This window comes from Trachurus trachurus (genome assembly GCF_905171665.1).
Source record: "Trachurus trachurus genome assembly, chromosome: 10".
In the NCBI taxonomy this organism is placed as follows: domain Eukaryota; kingdom Metazoa; phylum Chordata; class Actinopteri; order Carangiformes; family Carangidae; genus Trachurus; species Trachurus trachurus.
Genome location: NC_139894.1, coordinates 17903881 through 17931093, shown reverse-complemented (window position 1 = coordinate 17931093; position 27213 = coordinate 17903881). Strand labels below are relative to the sequence as shown.

General features: G+C 39.7%; 1 protein-coding gene across 1 annotated transcript in view; it reads left to right on the top strand.

The window, feature by feature from the left end:
• Positions 1–20749, top strand: part of LOC310992099 (neuronal acetylcholine receptor subunit alpha-7-like) — a gene marked incomplete at both ends in the record, with an annotated part of 31166 nt that extends 10417 nt beyond the window's left edge. Inside the window, 8 exons of the mRNA XM_083980088.1 lie at positions 1129–1268; positions 4897–4941; positions 6039–6148; positions 14588–14835; positions 15596–15790; positions 16818–16904; positions 19273–19382; positions 20156–20749. Of these exons, the coding sequence (XP_083836214.1) occupies positions 1129–1268; positions 4897–4941; positions 6039–6148; positions 14588–14835; positions 15596–15790; positions 16818–16904; positions 19273–19382; positions 20156–20749 (1529 nt within the window). The remainder of the gene's footprint in view (positions 1–1128; positions 1269–4896; positions 4942–6038; positions 6149–14587; positions 14836–15595; positions 15791–16817; positions 16905–19272; positions 19383–20155) is intronic.
• Between the last annotated feature and the right edge of the window lie 6464 nt (positions 20750–27213).

Here is a 27213-nt window from a genome sequence, read left to right as displayed (position 1 = left end):
TTCGGTAAAATACAGTCTGTATTCACACTGCAGGCTTTTATCCGCAGCTCATCTTCAGTTTGCTGTTGAAATGTCATGTTTGTCATTGTAGCCAGAATCCAATACCAGTCTGAAAAGTAATTAATCTCTAGTCACCTCCATGTGCACAAATGCAATACTTGAGATGACACGCCTGCTGAGAGTGAGATCTGTGACTCCAAGGGCATTAACAGCAGAGTCTGACTGTGTATGTGCGTGTATGAGAACGCGTTTGTGTGTCGCTGTCTCCCTTTATTTTTGGGACAAATGGGATAGTGCTAAATGTGTGTGGAAGGTTAGGTAGAGAGGATCAATAATGCTGATGAGAATCGGGCCAACAAACACATCATCCTAATCACCTTGGACCTTAAGACTACACCACCTCACAGTCCTGCCACCGTGTGTATGTATGTGTGTTACAGTTTGCTGATGTATATGCAGATGTCAGCACTTGTGCTTATTTATTCATTATTCATCAAAACTTTCAGCTCTACAAACAAACCTGCCTCTTCTGTTCATGCTTAAGGCAGGACCACAGAATACGGTGTATAGGAACCAGGGACATCTTGGCTCAAACTGTGTCGACTGAATAGGTACAGCATGTGGCAGCGTGTTTGAATTTCCAACGGGTAAATTATAATCTAGCTGCAGCCCGGTGCCAGAAAGAGAAGGGTAAAAGGTGAGCAAAACCATTAAAGCTACTTTCTGGATTAGAAATCAGCCTCCGTACCCAAGAAAATGTTCCCATAGCCAAAGCCAATTTTTTGTGCTTCAAAAAAAAAAATCCTCTCTGGAATTCAGTTGTTTCAGTCGTGGATTTATGGCCCATAAATGCAAACAGACTGCACGCCCTGTGTATATAAATCAAGGAGAGACCTTCAGAAGTCTGTAGTGACAGGGGGCTGCACCTGCAGCTCTGAATTATGGTGAAGCTGCAGGTGGGTGTGTGTGACAAAGCTTTATCAATTTTATCAGGGTCATGAAGTAACTACTGTGCTCGAATCTTGGTCATTTGTTTTTAATTACACTCAGTAGCGAGTGGCCAGTGCTTCGTATTCAACATGTTAATCAGCTGAAGCATCTTTTCTCTTGCTCCTGTTGTTTCCCCAGGATCCCTGCAAGGCGAACACCAGAGGAGGCTGTACAAAGAGCTGCTGGCCAACTACAACAGACTGGAGAGACCTGTGGTCAATGACTCAGCTGCCATCTTAGTGGAGCTAGGCCTCACACTGCTGCAGATCATCGACGTGGTGAGGGAGATGGGTTTTTTGTGTGTGTTTTGTTCATATGTGTGAAGCTGGGTGTTGAGGTTGTTGCCGTGTGATGATGTAGGTAGGTGGCAGGATATTGGGTTTGTATTATGTTGGGTAGCCTATGTAGTTTATTTGAGAGTGGGATTCCTGCTGTGCTGCTGACTTCTGCATAATTTCACCTCTAAGGAGTTAAGCTGCTTATTAACGAACTGATTAAAAACAATGAAACATTTTCAGAGAAAATGGAGCATGTGCTATTTGTAAAGAAAACACTGCCTTTGAAATATGCCTTATGTCTTAGCAGCCTGTACATTTGTTTTTGGTCTGTGGGTGACATGAGGTATTATTTTAGATTAAAGCATTTGACAGACACTTTTATCCAAAGCCACCTACAAGTGAGTGCCAAAACACAATTTTCAGTGCAGTGGGAGATCTTGGTGTGAATACCAAAGAATCGCCCATTAAAAAGTGCAAGGAGATCAGGTAGAGGTGCAGAGAAATGGCTTGTTAGGCAGTTAGAGGTATTAGGAGAGGAGGTGTTATCAGATACCATCTAATATACTAGTAATAGTAATATACTAATAAACAAACAAAGCCAGACAACATTCCTCTTAACAATAAGGATCATAAGTCTGTATGATTGAGCTCAAGATTGATGCAGACTCAGAAATGTCACTGAAGGCAGCATTAGTGTCTCAGACTTTATTCTTAGACTCAGGTAGCCAGTGTAGGTGGACGAGTAGCTGCATTGCATGTGCAGCTTTAGGCTGATGGATGCCCAGACGGGCTGCCACATTGTGGACAAAGAGTTGAGTGAGAATGTTTTAATTGGATGTGTGTCTGTTTGGGTGCCCAATGACAGATCCAGCAGCAGTCTGTGCTTATGAAACAGTGCTAAATGTTGGCGGAAGTAATGCACTTATGCTGTTTGAATACTATTATATAAAGACCCTCTGTACTGGGACATAGTAACTTCTGCTGCATATGTAGGCACACACACACACAAAACACACACATTTTGAGGTCACTGAGATCGTCATTAATTGTTAACTTTAACTTACACCTTGTTGGTTTCAGGTTATTATCTCTACTGCTTTATTTTCCCAGTATAAATGCATATTTTTGTCAGTTCCAGTCTTCCTGCAGCTCTGCTAATAAAGGCAAATTGAGGTTAAGTGTTTTGGAGCAGTTACTGAGAGATAGGTTAGCTTTGCTTGTTTACTCTCCCCGTCCATATTTCCTCATGTTGTTTAGTCTCAAGTGCCAGTTGCTCTGTGTCTTGTGCCTCCTTGAGTTTCACACGGCTCACACATTCCCAGTTTTTGAAAACTATAATTTCTGTTCTGGCCTACAGCCCTTGACCCAAAATAGAAATCAATCTGGCCTTCTATCTTTATGACTTTTCAAACTGTAAAAATCGTTCTCAGAATAGCAGTGGGCCTTCAGATGAAGCCTCGACTCATTAACCAGCAGAGAGAACCTAAAACCTTCGAGACACTTTGCCTGCTCCATGAACATTTGTCTGTCAGCAGGCCTAGAGAGACAGAAGGTAGTTTAGGGAAGTGTTCGCTTGTTAAATACTGTGCAGAGAGAATCGCACCAGCCAGACGTCTGTTCTCATTTGTCAGAACAGACAGATACACCAGTGTGTGTGTGTGTGTGTGTGTGTGTCTTCATCAGGACCTCTTGGTTTTTAAATTGGGGCAGTTTTACTGTAGGATTGTTATCCTTCGTTCGTAGTCGTAGTTGTTTAGTTTGTCTACCAGTGGAGGAGTGATGCGTATTTTTTCAGATTCTGTAGAGAATCATTAATTGTAACAAGTAACCCAATTTACACACCGTGCTTATGTGGCCTTGATACTGGGGAGGATTGGACAGAAGCTGCCATGACTGTGTGTCCCTTGAATGGATGGGAAAACGGTATAGGGCGTAATCTCACTGTCACACTGACACTCAGTTTGGGGGCTTATAAGAGGAGGTGAAGTAGATTTGTGGAATGGGTATCATCCTCACTAGGCAAGGAAGCTCACTGAACCTTTCTAGAGGGAGTGAATTTACGCCAAAAAGACACAATTTGATCAACACAAAACATCTCTCACAAAAAGATGAGAATGAGAATGAAAATAATGAAGGATAGATTTGGATTATGTTGCAGTGATTGAGACCCTGAGGTGCAGATACTGTTGACTCGTCATGGGAACACTACTGTGGCAAAGCAAATTGGAAAGAAAAGCCAAAGATGATCAAACTGACTGGTAACCCCTCATGTTTTGAGATAATTTTACATCATTTTTACATTTGTTTTAAATGTATGAGCCGATGAGAATGTATCTTTCCCACAGATACCAATCAAATACAAATTACAAGCAGCACAGAGATGGATTGGTCATACAGCACAATTTGGCACATCAATATTAATATACAAGAGCGGCACGTTTGACCTGACAATACATATTTTACCTCAAGTAGATTAAGAATAGTAAAGCCTGTGTCAGTTTGTTTATTGTGTATATGCTCTATTATTCACACAATGCTGCAGGCATTCTGGCATTCTGTCCTTGAATAAGTGAGTGAAGTTCATATTTTTTCGGGTTATAAATTTTATACGACCCACAATTTTATTTTCATCACTTCATCAGATACAACCACTCACTTGCTCATACACACACACACACAAACCACTGGGGGATTTGAAATCTCTAGAGAGACACACATTTCCAATGATTACTTCCAGCTGTGACTTTTGCTCCATCATCTGGGTCGTCTGCTCCCACAAAAGACATCGTAGAGGAGTCGGCCATATGTGGACACATTTTCAAGTCAGAAAAGCGACAAAGAGAGAGAGAGAGAAAGAGGGAGAGAGGGAGGGAGGGAGGGAGGGATAAATGGATAAACTGATGCAGTGCGTGGAAAAAAGGGAAACCTCTTTGATCCCATTCAGATTATTCTTCTTCTAACCAAAGAACCGATGCAGGCGTTCCTGTTCTGACTTTTCCACTCTGCGCTGGGAGCTGAGAAACTCTGAGGCTTGCACAAATGCTAATTTCACCTTGCAGCTAGAATATGAGCAGCACGATTTCCCTAATGCTCTATGCACCTTGGAAACATTTTGAAGTTGAAGACATAACCTTCAGTCTGTTACCATTTATGTCAAGATTTATTATCTTTACTTATGACTATTCAGAATTACTATAAGAAAAAGTAGGCTAATTGCTTGTTAAGCACTTAAATATTCAGCTAATTATATGCATCAAATTGACAGAGTGAGTTGAGAAAAGTTGTGATGTTGATATGATTTGATTTGTCTCATTGTATTTTAGATGGAACTACTACAGCATGGGACTACAGCATTTCAGTTGCTGTAAATTTGCTGCTTATACTGTATTGTTAAATGGCTCCACTATATAACTGTTCAACAGAGCAGCACTTGGTTACATAAAACTAGATTTCACACAGTTTTGCATAGCCTGATTTGCTATTCTTTGGATATGCAAAACAACTGGACTTACTTGTCGATGACAAAGCCTTTCCCCACTACATTAAATATAGATTTGCCTGGTTGGGTTCTTTCATACGAAAGAAAAACTCAACATTTCTTCTTCTTTTTTCTGTCCTCTGTCTTCAGGATGAGAAGAACCAAGTGCTGATGACCAATGCCTGGCTGCAGCTGGTGAGTCAAGTTTGACTTTGGTACATTATCACCAATTTAATGTGTGTTGATTCATGATTTTATTACACAGTTATTGGTTATCTTCTAAAGACCTTGCACCTGTGTTTCTCAAATTATCAGGGCCAGTTCATTAAGTGCTTGATAATAATAATGAATTTTAATTAAGATCATCCATCCAAGAATTAGAGGAAACTGCAATTACATTTAGTCCTAGAATTTAAGCTAATGTTGTTCCTTGGTGTGTGTGTGTGTGTGTGTGTGTGTGTGTGTGTGTGTGTGTGTGTGTGTGTGTGTGTGTGTGTGTGTGAGAGAGAGAGAGTGTGAAAGAGAGACACAGAATGAAAGAGAAGGGCAGCAGTTTTGTGTATGCATGTTCAATGCTGGCATCAGCATACTCAACATCACTTCAGGCAAATTGTCAAGAAGGGAGTGGAAGAAGGAGAGGAAGAACTAAATGTAGGGAGCATATTAAGTAGCCTTCAACTTGATTGTGAATGGACTTGGGGTCAAAGTTTTAAGAAATTCAAATTCACAGCCACAAGCCCAATTAGACCATGTGTCAGTTTTAGGTTTTTAAACAAAGACACTGTTTTCATGAAGCAGAGGGAAGAACCACCTCTGGCTCATTACTCTGTAGTTCTGCCTTTGGTATTTCTAAAAGAGTTAAAAGGAGAGAGTGAGTGCAAGAAACCCACAGCTGCAGTTTTACACTGAATGAATGAAAAGCTGATTGACTGAGAATGGTTATAGACTGTCGCAGTTTTGACCCTGCTAGTTATGCCTGCATGGTTAGAAACACATTTTCAGGAATAACCATCACACTCTTACCTCAATAACATCAGAACTGCTGTTTAATTTAAAAAACGCTACCACAACAGTCATTTTACCTCTCCATTTTCATTTCCTTCCTGCAGCAAGACGCAGCCCTTCCTATTTCTTTTAAATTGGCCATTTTCTTCTAAGAGTTCAATTTGATTATATCAGCTAGACATTGGACATTATGGTATGGCCTTTCTGCAGAGTGTTATTGCACCCATTGTAATAAAAGGGGGGGAAAAGCTAATCAAAAGCCCTAAAGATCTTTCTTCTTGTCTCAGTACTGGACAGATATCTACCTGAGCTGGAATCCAGAAAACTACCCTGGTGTCCAGAACCTACGATTCCCTTCAGACCAGGTCTGGACCCCAGACATCCTCCTTTACAACAGGTGAGAACTGCTGCTACCCACCACAGCTGTAAAGGTTGTGACCTTTTTCTTTTTCCTTTTCAAGTTTTGTCCTTGTCCGTGTTTTAGATTTTTCTTTTCAGCTGTCTACTCTGATAAAATCGGAGATATAATCCAACATTGTGAGTCCTTTCCAGCCGGTAAACACACCTGCACAGACGGTATATTTTCTTTCTATTTTTATCTGTGAAAAATGAAAGAAATATCACTCTAATCCTTCAGATATGCCGCTATTATATTAAATCCTGTCTTTAATCTCCACAAACCATAGCAGTATCAGGTTTACTCTAAGCCAATGTGATAAACACACCCCCAATCAAACACAAACCCAATGACACAGGCAACAGGAGGAGACAGAAACTCCACTGCATACGATTATTTTTTACTTCCTCACAGTGGGACTATAAAAACTTTCCATAAAAATTTCCATATTAAAATTCCTTATTTAATGAAAAGAAGTAAAAGAACAAATGTCTTGAGCATACATATTGCTTAATTTAATTCAAAGTAACAGGTTGGTATCTGCCACTGACCAAAAATCAAGTGTCACATCTTAAACTGTCAATCAAACATAATAGACCCTTTGGCAAAGGCTGCCAGTCTCCATTTGATCTTGCTAGTTAACAATAACATTGCTGATGTGATATATAATGTGCTATTGATGTCAGAATGCTGAATTAAAACCAGAAAAATGTGGGTTTTTTACACATTAAAAAGACATTACAGCTGAGGTCAAAGTCCTTAATTTTCTATAAGTGAGGCTGAGGGAGCTCATTTCATTTTGTAATTCAGGTCGGACTTGTGCTGTTTGCTGAGCCACTGTTCTTCACGCCGCTTTCTGGAGTCAATTAGAAATGTAGGCCAGTTGTTTCTCTGCAAAACAACTAATTGCATTGCGCTTGCATGCTTGAGTAAGGGACGGTTGATCTGGTCTAAGGCTGAGGAGAGAGAAGGACGAAAAGATGGAGATTCAGTCACAAAGACAATGGCACAGTTAGAGTGTTTGCTGAGGAGGCAAAAACGAGATTTGAAAGATCTGGACCCAATAACTGAGGTTAAGAGAAACAGCCACGCAGTTTCTCGTCGTGTCCGTATTTACCCCCAATACACACACAAACACGAACACACACACACTAAGGGGAACACAAGGACAACATAAAAGGTTTGGCGGTATTAACCCAAATTTTAAAAGCTCAGCTTTTAGACCTGCCAGGATTACCCACCCTAATCTCTGTCTTTCCCCATCTCTGCCTTTTACCCTCTGCCTCCACTTCTCTCCCTCTCTCCATCATCCATCCCGCCTTACCGTCTCTCCTCTCATCTCATTCTATTTGTGTCTCCCTCCGTCTCTCTTTCATAACTCACTGTCTCACTGTAATTCACTCTATTCAATCAACTCTTTCTCTCCATATTTTATCGTTCCTAGCCTTCACCAACTTCTCTTTATAAATCATCCCATCTACCTGTCTTTGTCCGTCAGGGTGTCAGCATGTTACTCTCTCCTGCTTCTCACAGTCTCCCTGCTTATGTGTTGCTAGTTTCTAGACTGTCTTGTGTCTTCTCTTGTGTCACTCTACTACCTCCTTAAAATCTGTTCATACATGAAAACAACCATTTTATCTACTATTATGGTTTACTTTTCCAAACATGGGAATGGAGCAAAAATTAGCACCTTCTGAAATATATTCACTTCTGAGTTTGGTGGAGGTCTCAGTGGAAGGTTGGGTTTACATGAGAGATGAGGGGTTCATCTGTTATTGGTTCAGGCCTTGAGTGCATTTAATTAATATGGAGAAAGTTTGACGTTTTAGTTACAGTAAATGCTCAATAAGTCAAAGAGTCTGTACTTTGGCACAATTAATTGATTAATGTGACAATGTGTCGAAACTTTATGTGCTGTCATTCTTGACCTGGTCTCTCTTGCAAAAGAGATCTTGGATCTCAATGGGACAAACCTGGTTAAATAAAGGTTATAATAATTATAATAACAATGGTGCTTTCAGTTAAATGGCAGCTTGTTCACACTCTCACTGCCAACATACTGATGTTTAGGTACAATGTTCACCATCTTCACCACATAACCTAGCACATAAGCATGCTAATATTTGCTAATTACCACTTAACACAACGAAGGCTACAGCTGAAGGGAATTCCAGTAGTATAGCAAGTATTTGGTCATAAATTAAAGCACTAGGCAAATTAACCTGCTTAACAGCCAGTTGTTATTATAGTTACTGTTCATCCGGAATCATGAATATCTGTTCAACATTTTGTGCCAACTGATCTTGCAAATTTGGAGATTTTTCAGTCTGTCGATGGTGCTAGAGGAAATGTCAAGCAATCACCAAAATCAGTTAGGATTCGTGGACATCTGTGCCAAATTTTAGAGCGCTGAGATTTCTGACTTCAAACTGATGTTTTAAGTTATCTACTCATAATCAGTTTTGCAAAATCAATAGATTTTTGTAAAAGTATAATTTTCTGTTTGCTAATGCAAAGTAAAACAACGGAAAACAAAAAAGCAGCCTCATATATCTGTTTTTAGTCGAATTCATTTTTAAAAGCATTGATGTTGCTGTTTGTTAGCCTAAAACTATCGTTTACCTTGATAGTTGGCAGAGAGATCACTAATAAGAAGCTGAAGGGGAAATTTTGTTTTACTGCTGAAGCAGAAGGTTTACTTGTCCCCTGAGGAGAAATAACATTTTACAGTTTTCAGCAATAATATGGATCATTACTGGAAACACACACATGCACACTTAACTGATTACCGTACCCAACATAGCTCTTATCCCTCTTCTCACGAATAAACAGTAAATATCTGTGCACACCGCCACAAAATTACAGGAACAAAACAAAAAGAAAACACATGCAAATAAATCAGTGCAGGCAGTAAACTCTTCATCACGCCACACCTCACACATGCACACGATCTCCCAATTACACACAGTAATGGCCCCATACACACCATTACACAGTGGGCCATCAGTGCACAGCCAATAACACGCTAGTCTTAACTGTGTTGAGCATATTCACATGCCGCTCAGACAAACACTTGCCATGAGTCCATTCATTCATTTCCATCATTTTAATATGAAGTTGATGTTGTACCGAGGTCAGATACTATGTCAATATGGAGTATGCTCAAAGAAAATAGGAGTGAGATTTAAAAAAAAACATCTGATATTGTCTGTGATGAGTCATCCAGGTCTTATTATCCCAGTGTGAAATTGCTCGTATTGCTTTTCATATTTTGATGTAACTCTGCTCACACTGTCTCACACTATCTTACAATGATGTCTCACACATGGATAAAATCTATACTGTGGCTTGTGGATTTACCATCAACACCACATCCATGCGTATTTGTCCAGGTTTTCGTCCTGCCATTGACCATGGACATCATCAAATTCAAATCAACAAGTAAAAACTAATGTGCTTCCCACATCTACCAGCAGCAGCTCAGACTTAATAGCAAGGCTTCAATAGTTCCTGTCAAGTCATTATAACTAAACATCTAGTTTTTATGTGCAGAGACAGTAAATGGTTTAGTTGAGAGAAATTTAGTATTTGAGATATCGAGATTCAAAATAAGATTGAGACTGAAAAACAAATGCACTTTTACATGTTTACACAGAAGATCTCACTTCATTAAAGAGACTCAGCTGTAAACTTCCTGTGTGTTCGGATGAGGTATGTTTTGTGTGTATGTGTGTGTGTCAGGCGAGCATGACTTTGGCATGTGTGTTTGATTGTGTTTGTATAAAGAATATCCAGATCTGAAACAGCTTTGCAAGTCGTTGACCTCCTTTCTCATTAGAGGGAAAAAGTCAATGGTCTCAGTTGACTGGGGATCGATGAGGCACATGAAGGACATCCAACGCAGGTGAACCACACACTGAATCCCAATTCTGCCATTGAGGAAGATAGATGTACAACAAAGACAAAGCTTTGCGACAGGCCATAAAGATGAAAGGGGAATTAATCTAATAAATGGATACTTGGAGTTTCTTTTTTTTTGTTACCTAGATGGATGGATGAATGAATGGACAGATGGGCTGATTTGATGACTTTTCTTTGACCACTTAAATGAATTAATGCTCTGGAAATAAGACAGGAAGATATTCCCTGTCTTTGGGACTGATGTGCATGCAAATCATTTTTCATGTAATGTGGCAATTATGTCAAACAAGATCTTTTCTGACAGCCTGAAACTCACTGAATGTGCATACAAAGATGCACTAAACTGGAGTTTGGTGACAATGTTGAATATCACTCATAGATGTCAACGAGATAATCCTGATCACATCTTAAAGCCTGACAGAAATTCTACTATTAAACAAAAAGGAAGCTCTCATGATAGCTACACAAGAATGTATGTTAATGCAAGTTTTTGACTGAAAAACAAAAACAAAGTATATGCACTTACTGTACAACAAATGTAACATATCATTAGCTGCACCATAATCTTTCCAAGCATTCTGTTCCCTTACTTCATATTTTGAAGATGAAGATACTTATAATCCATTCAGCATTGCTCATATGTGTATATGCTCTCTGCCTCTATTCTCAAGGAATAAATACATCACACCGTACATTAGAAATGCGGTGCATCTAGCCTGCAGCTTCCCTATCCAGCTAGTTAACCACAGAGCCTCAAGGCTGTCAAACAGAATGCCTAATGTCAGGACCCCCTGAGGCTGTTCAGTTGACTGCTATATTTCAGGGATATGACTTAATCTACATGGATAGATAGGACACTGTGCTGACCCTGGCACTCGACTGAGCATGGTATAAAGCTTCAAGGAAGCATTTCTCCTCTGGTACAATACAAATTACTTTTATTTAATCATCTTAATGCATTTATCAAATTTATACATAAATATGTTTGCTTAGAGATAATATGATATTATTTGGAAAAAAACCCTTGTTGGTCTTTCAGTCCCTGCAACCTGATAACAGAAGTCACCCAAAATGATTAAAGTTGACTTAATGGCTACATAACAAAAGCGATGTAACATGTTCTTGCCTAATCTGGCTTGATGATCTCATTTTAGATTAGAGCGTATTTTTAATTTCTGCCTCAGGTACACTTTGTGACTTCCTTCTTTTTGTCATTTGTGTGTGTGTGTGTGTGTGTGTGTGTGCGTGCGTGCGTGTGTGTGTGTGTGTGTGTGTGTGTGTGTGTGTGAGGGCAACAGCAGGTGTTGACTGAGTGAGAGGAAAGCATGGTGACTCATGTCCCATGGTACAGGATCCACTCACTGCCACCATTGTCACTGTCGGTCAGTCTCTGTTTAAAAGCTGCCCCACTCTCACATGTCCGCAGTAATCTCTCTCCAGTGTGTATGTGTGTGTGTATGTGTGGGTGCGCTGTACAAATATGATCACTTTCCGTTCTCCCAGGGATATCACATGTCCAGTTGTACACATGTATAACTCAAATGTGTACATTTGGGAAATGGTCCAAGGCGATTTGTTTGAGATAAGACTTATTTTCGGTATACAAGTTATAATAAAGCAGGTTATTTTAGACTGATTTGCTTTGGAATCTTATTCTGTGTCTCACACACACACACATATATACCACATTGTTTAATCTGCTGTATTTTGTCTTTTTAGTAGTCTATCTTTAGTAACTCTTGTAGTGTATGATACAGCTTGTTTGTTCTGTACATGCAAGTTAACTTGTACAGTTTGTACCCTCTAACACACACACGCTTAAGAAAATTCTCTGCTGTGATGTGTGTAAGCGCTGATTGCAGTAAAGCACACACCTTCAGATAAAGTAAGGCCAAAGCTTGAATAATTCATTGTATTTCTCTGCCTTGGCCAACCCACACATTCCCTCCCTCCAGCACCTGGAGCAACGGCTGATACACACACACACACAGTAGAGAAATAAATTACACTTAACCATCACTTAATCTCCCTGAAAAAGTTAAATCACTCAATTGGAGCACAGGCACTGATAAATAAAATGGTTCCCTCCATAAATTCTGTTAAGATGCAGACCACGTGCTTTTGTCATGGCTGCATGACGCTCCAGGATGTTTCAGACAAACTGGCGTTATCTTTCTCACAGGGGAATACATTGTGTGTGTGTGTGTGTGTGTGTGTGTGTGTGTGTGTGTGTGTGTGTGTGTGTGTGTGTGTGTGTGTGTGTGTGTGTGTGTGTGTGTGTGTGTGTGTGTGTGTGTGTGTGTGTGTGTGTGTGTGTGTGTGTGTGTGTGTGTGTGTGTGTGTGTGTGTCTGTTGATTGGTGTGTGCATGTATAGATGCATTGTGTGAGTCTTTATAGGCTTTATAGAGTTCAGTGTGTTGGTCTGGGTCTAATGTGGGTATGGACTCTAAAGTGGAAAGGACTGTCTGCTCTCTAAAGAGCTTTTGTACAACCTACACTGACAAATTGAATTTAGCTCTTATGAATGTATGTATGTTAGGGGTAATGCATGTTATGAATAAAAACACTGCACTATGTATTTAGTGCAATATGTATTTAGTCTTTCTGACTTAAACTGAAAGCAGAAATTATTTTGTTTTGAATCACTCATTTCCCTTGGTTTATTGATTATTGACTTTTCCATAGAGCCTGTAATTTTCATTATTCGAATCTTTATGCAATGGCATGAAGCAGTTTGTTTTACATTCACAATGTACTATTCAAAACCTACAGCAGCCTCAGGAGGAAAGTCTTAATGATGTAAGACTGTTATATTGTCAGTCATTTTTATTTCAATAGGTGTATATGCATTCAGGGGGATTATATTATCGTGTGACGTGTCATACCGAAAAACTATTTAAACTTAAAAAAAAAAAGTTGTTAAGGTTCAATTTATTAGTTTTTGGACCAATATGTGGTGGGGAATTTTTTTTAATCCAAGTCTCCATGCAGACTGTCAACAAGTTCAGAAATATACACTATCAGTCAAATGTCTTCCAGGTAAAGCAACTAAGAGAAAATATAAAACCATCTATCAGATTAAAATAGAAACAGTGTAACTGGTTATATAAGTGCAAATGAGTGCATGTGAACCCAGATAAAATTAACTAAGACATTCAGTTTAATAACACTAGTTCTGTGGGAGGAAATGGATGCTACAAAATAAAATCATAATATTTACTGATTAAGGTTGACTACTAATCTTCTGTACAGCTGCCCTAATGTTTCCCCCACAGGCTCAGCAAGTGGGGTAAAATAAAACATAGAGATGAAGAGAGGGGAATGAAATAATGTCTTCCAGCTGGCTGGGGGAGAGTTTATCTGAGAACAGAGCTTTTGGACACTAAGAAACAAAACAGAGGACGTTGCCTAAAATCCACTGGTTCAGACTTTGCCTCAGGCACTTTATTTAAGAGTTCACACATTGACACCAGAGGAGCTGCTCTTTAATTCTTAATCAGAGTTCAGCTGGAGTGCCGCAGCAGAAGTGGGTCTAAGGTTGAGGTTAGGTCATTTTATTTACCGTGTCCTCAAATGCAGCGTTTGCTGCTCCAAACAGATGCTATTTGGTTCAGTAATTTCCAGAAGCCACCTCACGTCAACATAACACCAGAAAGGTGCTTAACTTTAATGACTGTTGGGCAGAAACGGACAGAAGTTAAATTTTGATGGCATGGGATTCGCTCAGGAGGAGAACGTCTGTGTCTTATATGTCAAGATGAGAATGGGTTGCCGTTACTGCATGTCAGCTGTTTAACTGTTCTACCTGCATTGGACATTGTCCTGACATTGAACATCACACCCTGTCCCATCATCCCAACAGGATGTGAGTTTCAGAGCCTTGAGGGAGGCATCTGCACTGTTTTCTCGTGTCACTGATTTGGTTCGGATTATGACATATTTGGCATAGCAATGGAAATGAATATTCAATTTCAGCAGGCTGTTTGCTCCACAGATGGTTGGGTGGATGCATCGCTTCACTGCGCACCGCTGCGGCTGGTTAGGTATCAACAGAAGACAGACGTACACAGGTGTACAAATACAGACAGACAACAGTGAAGATATGGGCTGAATTAATGGGCTGGCTAATTATAATCATGTATTTATTGATCCATTTATATTACAAAAACAAATGGTATATTCTTGCTCAGTAATGCTGATCCCTCCAAGAACTTTTCCTGCTTCTTAACTGCTCTTTCCCCCCTCTTTCATCTCAATGTTTTGTTTCTTTTTTACAAGTTTCTTTTTTTTTTTTTTTTACAAGAGTGTTATCTGTGACGAGACAAACTGACAAAGTAACTGCCAGCTTGTGGTACCTGATCATGACTTCACTGAATGAAAAACTAGTTAAAAGGCGATGAAGAGATCAGCAACATAGAACTTAAATAAAGCCTTAGCTCTTGGGTTTGTTAGATATTTTAAAGGTGCACACGCACAAACACATCATCTCCCTGTCCCTGTTCTCTTTATTTCCTCAGTGCCGATGAGCGATTTGACGCCACCTTCCACACCAACGTCCTGGTAAATGCATCGGGCTACTGCCAGTACATCCCCCCTGGCATCTTGAAAAGCACCTGTTACATCGATGTGCGCTGGTTTCCCTTTGACGTTCAGAAGTGCGACCTGAAGTTTGGCTCCTGGACGCATAACGGCTGGCTACTGGACCTCCAGATGCTGGATGTGGACACGTCCACCTATATACCCAACGGAGAGTGGGACCTTGTGGGTAAGAGAAGATTTGTTTATGTGTATCACTTCAGGTTCTGGCATAGAGTATCTCATGAGATTTTTCCATCTGCGTCCTGATGGAATTAAACAGACTTTGAAAACAATGCCTTTAGGGGCTGTGAAACTTGTGGGATGATCTCCAGTCTCCTTCAATTAACATTTCCTATGATTTAAAATATTGGACACAGCTAAAATATTCAGGAAAAACTGTCCAAGGCAATTAAAGTAAAATGCTTACAAAAACATAAATAGCCCCTTTGCATCCCTCTGCTTGTTACATTGGGTGCAGGCCTTGCCAGCTTCTTGTGTTATATAAATGGTTTTCACTGTGGGAAATCATTTGGATGGTTTGTAGATGGATTAACTGGAAAGTGGAGAGGTTTTTGGAAGACCTCTGAAGTGGGGTGTTTCCAGCTGGGACAGAGAAAGAGCAGATCCCAGTGCCTGTGCCCCTGGGGTGATGGTTAGCTGGAACTGGGTGTCAGACAGCACCAGATGGCATGCAATAGGAAATGTTTGACACATTGGCAGGCGTATAGCCAGGCCATATGTGAGTGTAGCAGTCCATATCCCGAGAGTTAGAGTTCAAGGTGAAATAGTTCAACTACCAAATGTGAAAAAGTGATTCAGCTGGTATTTTTGGCTCACTGAACATTTTTTACTGATGATACAAAGTTCAAATGAAGGCAACGTTCAAAGCCTGGTTTGACTTAGATCCACTCCAATGCAACATGTTCAGGTGTTTGCTTCTCCCTCAGGTGTGCCTGCTAAGCGCAACGAGCTGTACTATGATTGCTGCAAGGAGCCCTACCCTGATGTAACCTTTACGGTCACCATGCGCCGCAGGACTCTTTATTATGGACTCAATCTGCTTATTCCATGTGTGCTGATCTCTGGCTTGGCCCTGCTGGTTTTCCTCCTGCCTGCCGACTCTGGGGAGAAGATTTCTCTGGGTGAGAGGAAGCTGCACAAACACACCAATTCTTTGTTGATTTTGTCTCTGTATTGATTGATATTGCAGATGCATTGGCGTATGCTGCCTGATTACTAACAGAAAATTGAATAATACATAAATGATGAATAGATGAATGATATAGATCAGTTAAAAATAATTGTGTGTTTCACTTGCACACTGGCTAGTCTTTTTACACAATACAGTTTTATTTTAGATGTCTCTTGGTCATAATTAAAAAATATATGAGGGATATGTATCAAGTCTGTTAATTTACATTTTGTACTTATGTTATTGGCCAATCTGTAGTTATCAAACTTTTTAAACATCATACTTGCCTCAAAAGTCCAGTATTAATTTGACTATTTGACAAAATGAGCACTGAAATTCTAGTATCATTTAAAAATGTGAAATTGATGTATAGAATTAAGACGAGAAAGGAAAGAAATATTCATCTTAAAAAAATCTAAACTTGAAATTAGTTTTCAAACACCAGGAGCTATATACAAAAAAACTTGTCTTAAGGGGTTCAAGCTAATATACAGTCACAACTGTATAATGTATGTTTCTAATGTATAAACACATTAAAACACGCTCCTACATGTGCGCATGCATATTTGTCTAAAACATGCCTTCATGATTCATATAGAAAGTCATAAAACTATGTCAAATCACCTTGGAATAATTGAATTTCAAAGTAAGAGAGTCACCTCTACATCCATGTTGGATTTCTATCAGTGCCACTGACTTTTGATAAATCGCCAAGTGTGGATGAGCAGCCACCAGTTACAAAGTCAGTGTTGGAGAAATTTCTGGAATCTACCTTGGATATAGTATCAGACGAGGAGGCAGCTGACAAATGGTTGTAGTCATGGGAACATAACTGATTACATACATAAGTAATTACAGGAATAATTTCACACACCAGTGACCCCGATCACATCATTATCTACGTATATGCTCATGTTCTCTGTTTCTCTCTGTCTCTCTCTGTGTCTCTCTGTGTCTCTCTCGATCTCCGCCTCAAGGTATCACTGTGCTGCTCTCGCTAACTGTCTTCATGCTCCTGGTAGCAGAGATCATGCCCGCCACGTCCGACTCTGTTCCTCTCATTGGTAGGTTATATTTATATGTCTGTGTGAGTATATGCAACATTGGCAAGTCATGCAGATGCAGAATTTCCAGACAGACATGCATTATTGAACAGAAGCAACACCTCACCTGCGTTTCCATATTTGTTTTTTCTCTTTGGAAAAAGTTAAGTTAAAGTGAAAGTAATATCAATGAATTCATTAACACAGAGACATTACTGACAAGTTTACAGTAGTAACTAAACTGTCCTTCTATATATCTCTTGCACCTTCAGTAAACAGCAGTAATATACAAAGTAAAACATGCATTAATTATTGAGTGTCAATGTACGCAATTGCTTTATCTTTATAAATACTGAAGGTCTCCTTGGAAACTAATATATAAAAACTGAGCTTTGGGTCCGCTTTGACTTTGGACTGAGAAGCCTGAGGCTGTCCATACATTATTCTCACTACCTCTGAATGGTGGATGGAGTAAATTGGGTGGCCAGAGCTAAAGCTGTCAGCAACATTAATAGACTGTGAAATGTCTGATTCTCCAGTGGGGAGGCAGGAAAGGAAAAGGTGCATAGCAGAGGTCACAATGGATGAAGAGTTCAAGCCAGAGGTGAAAGGATGACTAACCTTTGGGGGTAAAGTTCCCAGATAGAAAGACTTTGTGGGAACAGATGAAGAAGCGAACATACATTACATCCCACATAAAATCATAAATTACTGTTTATTGTTCTGTATATCTTAGAAGCTTGTTTTTTTTCTCCTTTCTTTTCTTTTAAGGTGACACGCTAACCATTTTGAATGTATGCATAAGCCCATTTGGGCTGGGCACAAAAAATGTGCATGGCACTCAAATAAAACAAATCAATCAATCCATATAAAGAGGGTTATCTGTTGTCAGGGAGAACTCACAAAAGCACAAAAGGAATAAATGAACTCACAGGCTTTATATCTGTTGTCCTGTTTGTTTTGTGTCATATCACTCCCAGTAGGTCATAGTGAAATATCAAGTGTACATTATATTAGTTCATCGATGTGGGAAGTGTTGGGTCATGCTGAACATGGTCACTATTAGCCCTTACAGAGAGGCTTGATATTTTTCATTGTTTATTTCCCGTGACCTGAACTTGAGGCCAACTGGGACATTTTTACGAGGCTTGTTAAAATGACTCATGACCTTTTACAACACAGCAGCTGAATATGAATGTGAGTTACCGTAGCTGCTTGAACTCTGCTGTAAATATATAAAGCAAGCGATCAACACTGCTGCTCGAATCAAACCATATGTCTTTTTCATAAGCACCTAATCACCAAATACTCCAAGAGTAGCCATTTTCATCTGAGTTCATTTAAACTTATCTTATCTGGTTCAAGACCATGTGGCTCAGGTCTTTTTTTTTTTTTTTAGTTATTTCAGCCTCGAACAACAACCTGATTTTTCACTGAAGGTCTCACAATTATATTTTGAATTATTATACATATCTGCAGACAGCCTTCTTCTAATGCTGTGTCCATAAAGACAGCCAAAGTCATTAGTGGTTGACCATAAAGCAGTCAGGACACAGCCAATGTCCTTCCAAATCTCATAAACACATCCTTTAACACCATTCCCAATGTCCTGCCTCTTATTTCTTCTCCCATCTCTTCCCCCATATCTTTTTTTTAGTATCCTCTGTCCCACCTCTTCTCTAACCTTCTTCTCTTGGTTTTTGCATCCTCCCTCTTTCCGCCCACCTTTATCCAAGACCTGACAAAGTCTCTCACAGTCTCTGATCTCATGAGGCGACATTAAGTTTGACTTTGGAGCTTCAGGGGCTGTACTCATGTTCAGCTGTTGGCTTTTCTTTGTTCACAGCCACTTCCAAACAAGAGACAGGGGGCAGGCCTTTAGATATACCTTGTGTGTGTGTCTGTGTTTGTTCATGCTGGGAGAGAGCAGAGTGTTTATTTGGTGCTCCCCTGCTGTTCCCTCATGCGGGTGAAAACTACCCCCCCCCCCCCTCCTAAAACCAGCACTAATCTCAGTCTCCTCTACTGTTTTTTGGTTTGTTTACCCCTTTTCTCTGTTTTGTCACAACTTCTGTACAGATTTTTATTTCCCCTGTTTGAGTTCAAGTGTGCATCCTTTCCCCATGGCGATGTAACTTATTGCACAGATTGATCAGACTTGCTTTCCTTTCATGCTCCAGTGTGAAATCAACCTATTTTTTGTACTTAATGCAAGCTTCATGTTTTACCTGGTAGTACATGTTAATTAAATGTGACCACAGGGTAGCTCAGGCAGACTGAAAAGAGAAAGGTCTTCAACAAGTAATAAAATGCTTGACCTTATTTGTGAGTGAATATAAAACTAATAGTATGTTGATTGGGTTTTTTTTTGCGTGTGTGTACATGGCAGCCCAGTACTTTGCCAGCACCATGATGATTGTGGGAATGTCTGTGGTGGTGACTGTCATTGTGCTGCAGTTTCACCATCATGACCCTCAGGGAGGAAAGATGCCAAAGTGGGTGAGTAACTTGATACACGTTTAATCTGATATATAACCTGGGGGGCGGGACCCCCTAAGGGGGGCGCCAGAGATCCAGGGGGGGTCACGAAGCCCTCTTGATTTTAAGGGGTTTAATAATTTTAATGTAATTAAAATGTTAAATAAATGAGTAGGCTAAGAATTTAATTCACATGTGACAAAATCAACTAAATTCAAGGGCCACATTAAACATTTATCCGTGTATTTAAATAGGCCTAGATAAACAAATAAATGATAGGCCTACTCAATAGATGATTAAATATCAACAGTTTTAAAACATTAAATACATAATGTACAGCAGGGCAATATCAGTCACAACAAATACTACTGATAATAGTATTTTTGGTTACGAAGTTATGCAGGGAATGTCATCGTCTGTAGCAAGTATGAGCTGAGTGATAGAATTAATAAAAAATAGGCTACAAACACAAAAAAACAGCATGGAACAATGAGAAAAAACCTCTGTAAAATTACAACATATTCTTCAGAACTTGTACTTTTAAAAACACACAGTCTCTCCTGATTGTTTGTTCCATGCTGTTATTAAATTACTGAAATATAAGTCTGTAATGTAAAAGAAGTAATGTTCCTTATTTTATTTTATTTTTCATCGGGGGGGGGGGGTCACCAAAGTTTACAATGGTAAAAATATGGGTCCCTTGAGAAAAAGGTTGGGAACCACTGGTGTAGATAACACTTAGCACAAGAGTCTGTTTGTAAAAGTACCTGATCTGATACTCTCTCTCCTTTCAGGTTCGCGTGGTCCTGTTGAACTGGTGTGCCTGGTTTCTCCGTATGAAACAACCCGGAGATGAGCGCAAGCGGGCTGGATACAAGTACCGCCATGCCTCCCAGCACCACTCCAGCACCAGCTCCATAGAAATGGGCACAGTACCGAGCCTCTCCGTGCCCCTCTCACAGACATCCTGCCCCCCGTGCCCCACAGGTACCTCCAATGGTTCCATGAGCCTCTACTTCGGTAGCTACCACCCTATAGAGAGCTCACACTGCCCACCCTCTAGCGACTCCGGGGTAGCGTTAGGCGGTCGTGCGAGCGATGAGGCCGAGCCACCTGGAGGAGTTGGCGGTGGCGTTGGAGGCCTGGGGATGGGAGTCGGCATCCCCCCACCGGAGATCCAGCGCATCCTGGAGGAGGTGTCGTACATAGCCCAGCGGTTCCGGGACCAGGACGAGGCTGAGGCCATCTGCAGCGAGTGGAAGTTTGCGGCGGCGGTGGTGGACCGACTGTGCCTGGTAGCCTTCTCCTTATTCTCCATCATTTGCACCTTCACCATTCTCATGTCAGCACCCAACTTCATAGAGGCTGTTTCTAAGGACTTCACATAGCTGGTTGCAGCAGCAGCAGCAGCAGCAGCAGAGAGGGAAGGAAGAATGTGCAAAATAAAGAAGAGGATGAAATAAGAGAGTGCAGTGCTGTATGTGGTCCCTAACCTACAGTCTGAACATCCCATTGGACAGGAGGTGAGCCACACAGTGTTTTAAGAGAAAAACTGAAAAACCTCCAAAAAATATAGTGAAGAAGTAGAGCCTTGCAGTTCTGCCAAACTGCTGAATCATGTATTCAATTGAACCACTGACGATTGGCAAGCGAGTAATTACACAGACACATCACTATGTTTCCTGAGCAAATTCCAAATTAAGAAAAGAATCATGAATTGATCGCCCCTTTCTGTTTTGATGTCAGTGACAAATTGTTCATATCTAGAAGAGGAAAAGATGTTAGTCACGCAGATGAAACAGCGAAGGCACCTTGGGCGACTAGAAGCGAAAGGTTGGGAATCACTGGCGAAGTAGAGCAGTGCACTGTATAGATTTTCTTTTCTACACTGAGTTAGATATCAATAAGGAAAATGTGGTTGTCTTTAAATATCATCGTTGTATCTGCACCAGTCATTAAAAGTAACTGCTTAATTTTCTGCACAGTGACACATTGCAGCACCGCAGTCCACCTCACTGCCTCTTCTCTAGTTCATTTCAGCCAGTTCAACTGTTGTTGTCCTGTATGTACAAATCCACACATGCACATGTATAAATATCACCTCAGTCTGAGCTCATACACCGACTGTTCACTTTACGAACTCTTGATAATGGAGTCGCAGACCTCTTTCTGATGATGTACCATCCCTGTAACGATGTTAGGTTAGATACTGAAATGAGATGTTTCACTGTGAATTTTAGTGTTTGTTAGTTTTTGTTTTCACTTTGATCAGCGTAGCACTGGACACAGCCTCACTGCTTTGACACTTGTGTACAGTCGTTTTCTTTATCTATCAGTATAAAATGTTCATTTAGGATCACTGTTCACTTTAAGCCAGTAGTCAACAGTTTGGGACAGTGTGTGAAACATCCAGTATATTGTATTAAAAAGCACCATGTTGACTGGTAAGAAAAGGCGCACAGGTGTCTTTCTAAAGTACTGTCAAATACTTCATATTAAACTGTAGAGTGCGTCTTTCAACCAGGTGGCCAGCCACTCAACTCATTCTTTTATCTTTAGGAAAAAGGTCAAGTAGTTGCAATAGTTATGAAAAAAGAAATTGTTTAGCTGCTGTAAAAGTACTCACACTCATGAACCGCTAAAAGATGAACTGGAATTTGGACTTAATGCTCTTGACTGTATACAAGTGGTCATAGAGGATGAAGAGTGACGTGACTGTTGTGAACTTCGGACACCACAGACAGTGGAAAAGAGACTTGACCGCAAGGACAAAACCTCTCAACTCCACCTGCCACCGTATCACTGGAGAACATACTGTAGATTTATAAAAGGCCCTAGTGTGAATAAGTTGTGCCTGTGTTTTGTAGAGGGAGTCGAGTGACTGATTCATACAACAAAGCTTTTAATGTGTTAAGTTCTTCCTCCACCTCTTTGTTGTAGCTACAGTTATTGGTCTCTTTTTTCTCTTTCTCTGTCATTCCAAGTGTCAATTTTTGGCTCTATGTTAATAAAAGTCTATTTATTCTCTGTATAACAGGCTCTGGGGAATGCTTGGTCAGTCTAGTATAATGATATCCAAAATCAAAATAACAGTAAATGTAACTTATTGGAATGATTTCAGTAGTTTAAACACTGTTAAACTCCATCCACAAGTTACTAGTTTAGTGAGAGTGCACGCTGCTTTACTGTGAGCTGCCAGTTTGGAAGAAAACAGATCAGCCAGATGTCTTCACTGCAAAATTTAAAGGCTTGGTTAATGAGGATAATACAATGAAAACTGGAATAAACAGTTTCAAATGGCTGCGACTCGGTTGTATTAATAGCAAAAGAGTGGCATATTTAATAAGAACATCAATTAAAACAATGCCAGCATTCTCACTGATGATTAGGAAGATTAGTGAGATATTACGACATCTGGTGTTTTTGTCTCCAGCTTTTATCACTTTGAAATATTCACAGTATTCTAATGGGCAAGGGTGTGTTAACTATGACATAAAGGCAAAAAGAAAGTAATAAATTCGGCATCAACTGTGAATCTTTGCAATTTTTGTACATCTCAAACAAGAGCATCAAGGCAATACACGCGCAATGTTCTCAATTTTGCATAAAATGTGCAGATTCCATTTATTTCAGTAACAGTCGTCTTAGGTTTTCTTCAGTAGTGTAGAAGATGGTTCTTGTGCTCAGATAAGGACGGGAAATAAAAAATTGAATGGGAACAGAAATCAAATAGAAATCTGAGCTTAAATAGGCCAACAAAACAAAACAAAACAAACAAAAAAAACATGCAAACAAAAAAATATGGGGCATGTTTTCCATCTGTGGTCTAGGAAATATGTTCTGATTTTTTTTTTTTTTTTGTGCAACCAACAAAGGCTTCCTCTCTACTTTCAATTGTTTGATGTTTTGTGGATGAACTCCAATCAATGAGACTGGGCCCTCATTTCAGGCAGAGTGGTTGGTGCATTTATTTTTTAATAGATAAAGTTTTATTTTAGTAAGTCTGAACACTCAAGGACTATCAAAATCCTTTCCAATCAGCTGTGTCCTTGGACAAATCTTTTTTTTTTCTGAATTAAATCAGGAAAAGGTTTTTAAATGAGTGTAAAACCTCTTCCAGAAAGCCCATTACTTTGGCGTCAGCTTGAGCCTAAATGTATAATATTTCACAGAATTAAACTTTATTTAACATCTGCTTGTTCAAGGTTTATGTGACAAGAAGGCTTTGAAATATATGAGTTATAGTTACAGTGAACAAAAAGCAGTTTTACTTTATAGGAAGGAATTTATTAAGAAATGAAAAACTAAAATAAACATTTTTGTTTTAGAGGCTATGAAATATACCTGCAAGACCATAACTTCTACAACTTTAAAAACCTAAAAAATGATCAAAGTCATATTTAATCTTCCGAGAAAAAAAATACAAAAAAAGTTTGGTGTATTTGATTTATCTTAGCATTAGATACTTTACTGAGGTAGATGGACTTCACACTGGGGACTGTCTAATCTCGATACACTGTTTATTACTGATAAATGTGATTTGTAAAATTGTAGATAAACTATGTGTAACACACAGGGACACTAAAGTGCTGAGTTATGCCTCCTACTGTGTCGGTATTCTAATCATTTATTAAAGGGGCATGGGAATAAAAATGAGTGAAACAGTCCATGACGGAGGCAGATGGAAGTAGCTTGTGGGCGGAGGAGTACTCAGCACTTGGAATAAGCTTTTTAAAAAGTGATTTACCAGTAGATCTATGAAACATCAAATTCTATGATTGCACTTTGGTTGGCAGTTATGGCAATTGTGATTTGGACTGATCACACTGTAAATAGAAGAACAGCTGCACTGGTTATGCAACAGTATCCTTAATGCAATTGCCCCATTAAACTGCAACGCCACTGAAAATTCAAAAAGTAGAACAAGGAGGCTGTGTTAACTATTTTGTGATTTCCATGGCCTAGACATGTAAGTGCTGTTTATGGGATCTGTCCTTTTACAGTGGAGGTAAATGCTCTGCAATGTATGACCCACTTCTACACTTTTAGAGTAATGTTACATTTTGGTGATTAATCTACCCCCAAAGAGCAAAGAAGTCAACAAAGACTAACAGTAAATATTATATTGTAATTCCCTGCCCTTATTCATTCAGATGACTAATGTAAAATACTTCAAAAGCATTTATGGATAGAATAGATCTAAGGGTTTAGGGCAACAATCAGTCAGTGGGCCACACATTAAGAATATTACATAACTGAGGATAAAACTGAGAATCCCTGCAACAAGGCTCATAGGGGATAGAGAGACACTGAGCTCTGACAATCCATATGGTGATCTCTCTCTCTTTCTATGTGTGTGTGTGTGTGTGTGTGTGTGTGTGTGTGTGTGTGTGTGTGTGTGTGTGTGTGTGTGCTAAGTGGGAAAACATGCAGCTTCTCTATACAGTGTGTTAAAGGTTAATCCTCTCTCTCTATTTCTGCCAGACAGACCCTCCTCTATTTTGTTCTGCTTACCCTAAAGGTTTGGGAGCGAGAGTGGTTTGTGTGTCCATTCACTGAAGATGATTAGAGCCAAAGAAATATACACAAAACACACTGAAAAAGCTAGAGTTAGAATCCTAGTTCGGATCAGGATGTTTATTTAACTACACATGGTAATATACAATCACATAATCAATCACTTTAATTAGTGTCATCATTAATGGGATAAAACAAGGTGAAAGAACAGCAGTTACGTAAACAACAACCATCACTGGAGGCGGGAAGAGTCAAGGACGAGCCAAACCGCCCAGCTCCAGCCACAACCTGAAATCAAACAGGAGTGCACCCAAACACACAGCAGGCGAACTCAACTCCCACTGGTGGTGTGACGTCTAACTGCTCTTACCTTACTTTACTCTGGTGAGAGTGAATCACTGCGAGTAAGTGCTCCGAGCTAAGTCTGACAAAATGATCAGGGCAATGATGTCATACGAGGAAATGAGGTAAGAAAAATAGAAACTGCAACACACAAAGTGTTGCCTCTGTTTGTCTTTTTTGTGACACTTTACAACATGTTAGCTGTTGTATATCATAAGAAAAAGTAGAATCTGGATAGAAGCCCACAGGGCGAAACGCGTTGCTGCGGTTTTAACAAATAAATTTATTGAATGTACCCCATTGAGTGCGGTGGAACTTTCTTTTTTCCTGGATAGAATATTATTTACAGTATACTGTATGTGTGACAGAGGGCAGAGCAGTGCACTGGACCGTGTGAATATAAAATAACACCAACTGTACAGACAGATGAAGGAAACAGCAGCCTACAATTTAAAAAAAAATGTTAATGAAGATTAACGATGATGACGATAATGATTAATCTCAAAATTTGCAGGTGGTCTAGTTTTGGATAGATGAATAGTAAATAAATCTAGTTGAATGTCAAACTTGTTTGTGAAAGCCTTTATTTTATAGTCAATAAAAAACAGCTGCAGCAAAAAGTGAAGGTCTGGATGGTGTTAAGAATATAAGAGCACGTACTCGGTTGATTTTGTACAGCTGTAGCAAACCTGCAAAAACTATTTGTAGATAGTGAAAACTCTTCCAATTCCATTTTAAACTAGTAAATACCAAAGGATTTGGAAAATATGTAGAAAACACTCACCACGTCGCGCAGTGTAATTACAAAATCTGTTCATCCTTATGTCCCTCTGAGGTCGTCTGGCGTGAGAGCATAATGGTGATGAGGAAACAGTAGCCCAGTGAGTACATGACTAAAATGCAATACAGTCTACAGTACATATTCAAATACTGCATGTGAAACAAAAGTCATATCAGACAGCATAGTTTTTTTCAGTTATTTTTTTTAGTTATTTTTTCATGACTTTATTTTGATTACCATTCTAAAGTGTAACCTACATGGTCTAATTTGACCCCATCGGGGCTTTGTCAACACAAACACAAACAAAATGCACTATTGCCACAAACTATTATAGATACAGAAAGATTTTTGAAGGTAGTTGCTAAAATGATGCACATTAATGCTGGAGGCAAATGTCTTTTTTTCTTTCTTTATGCTCCTGTAAACACATGCAAATGGTTTCTGTTATTCCTGAAAGGGTTTCCTGTGGTCTCCAGAACTTTGTATTTTCCTCTCACTCTTCTGTATATGTCTATGTCTAACATTATGAAAATGAGATGAAATGAAACAGTCTTTGGAAAGATAAACTGTGTTTAGCCCAGTCTCATCAACGTGGCCTGGTATAGGTTACATAGCAAACCTCTGCTGAGGAAAGACATCTCAGTTGCCAGAATTTGCAGTTCTCTCTTAAAATGCTTCTAATATTCATCCAGACCTTCAGCATCGAGAGGCTTCTGAGATGACAACATGTAAACAAGTGTTGTTGATGTTTTTATGTCAGGCTGTGGATGCGGAACCTGGGAGGGCAACATGGAAGGTGCAAGACTGGTGGTTGGGGTGCCGCACACTTTGACAAAACTTCTGCCGCGTGCCGTATACGCACACACCCATATAAACACAAACATGCTTGTACGGCATCAGCATAAACACATTTACACACGCTGTGCTCAGCGGGGACCAAAGCAAGACCAGATTGCATGTTCAGAGCGTGCCAAACGGTCAGGCTGCTGAGCTCAGCATGCTGCTGATGTACACTTCACAGGGAATCAAAAAGTTATGAACCAAAACACAGACGCTTTTCTTTTGGTTTTGGTTTTTTTTTATTTCTTGTATTTTTCTTCTTCGAATACAGATTGAAATCTAATCTGTAATGGTTAATAATGCAACAACAGTAGATTATATACTGTGGGTAATTTATTTTGAAACCCAAACCACAAATAAGTCAAGAGGGCT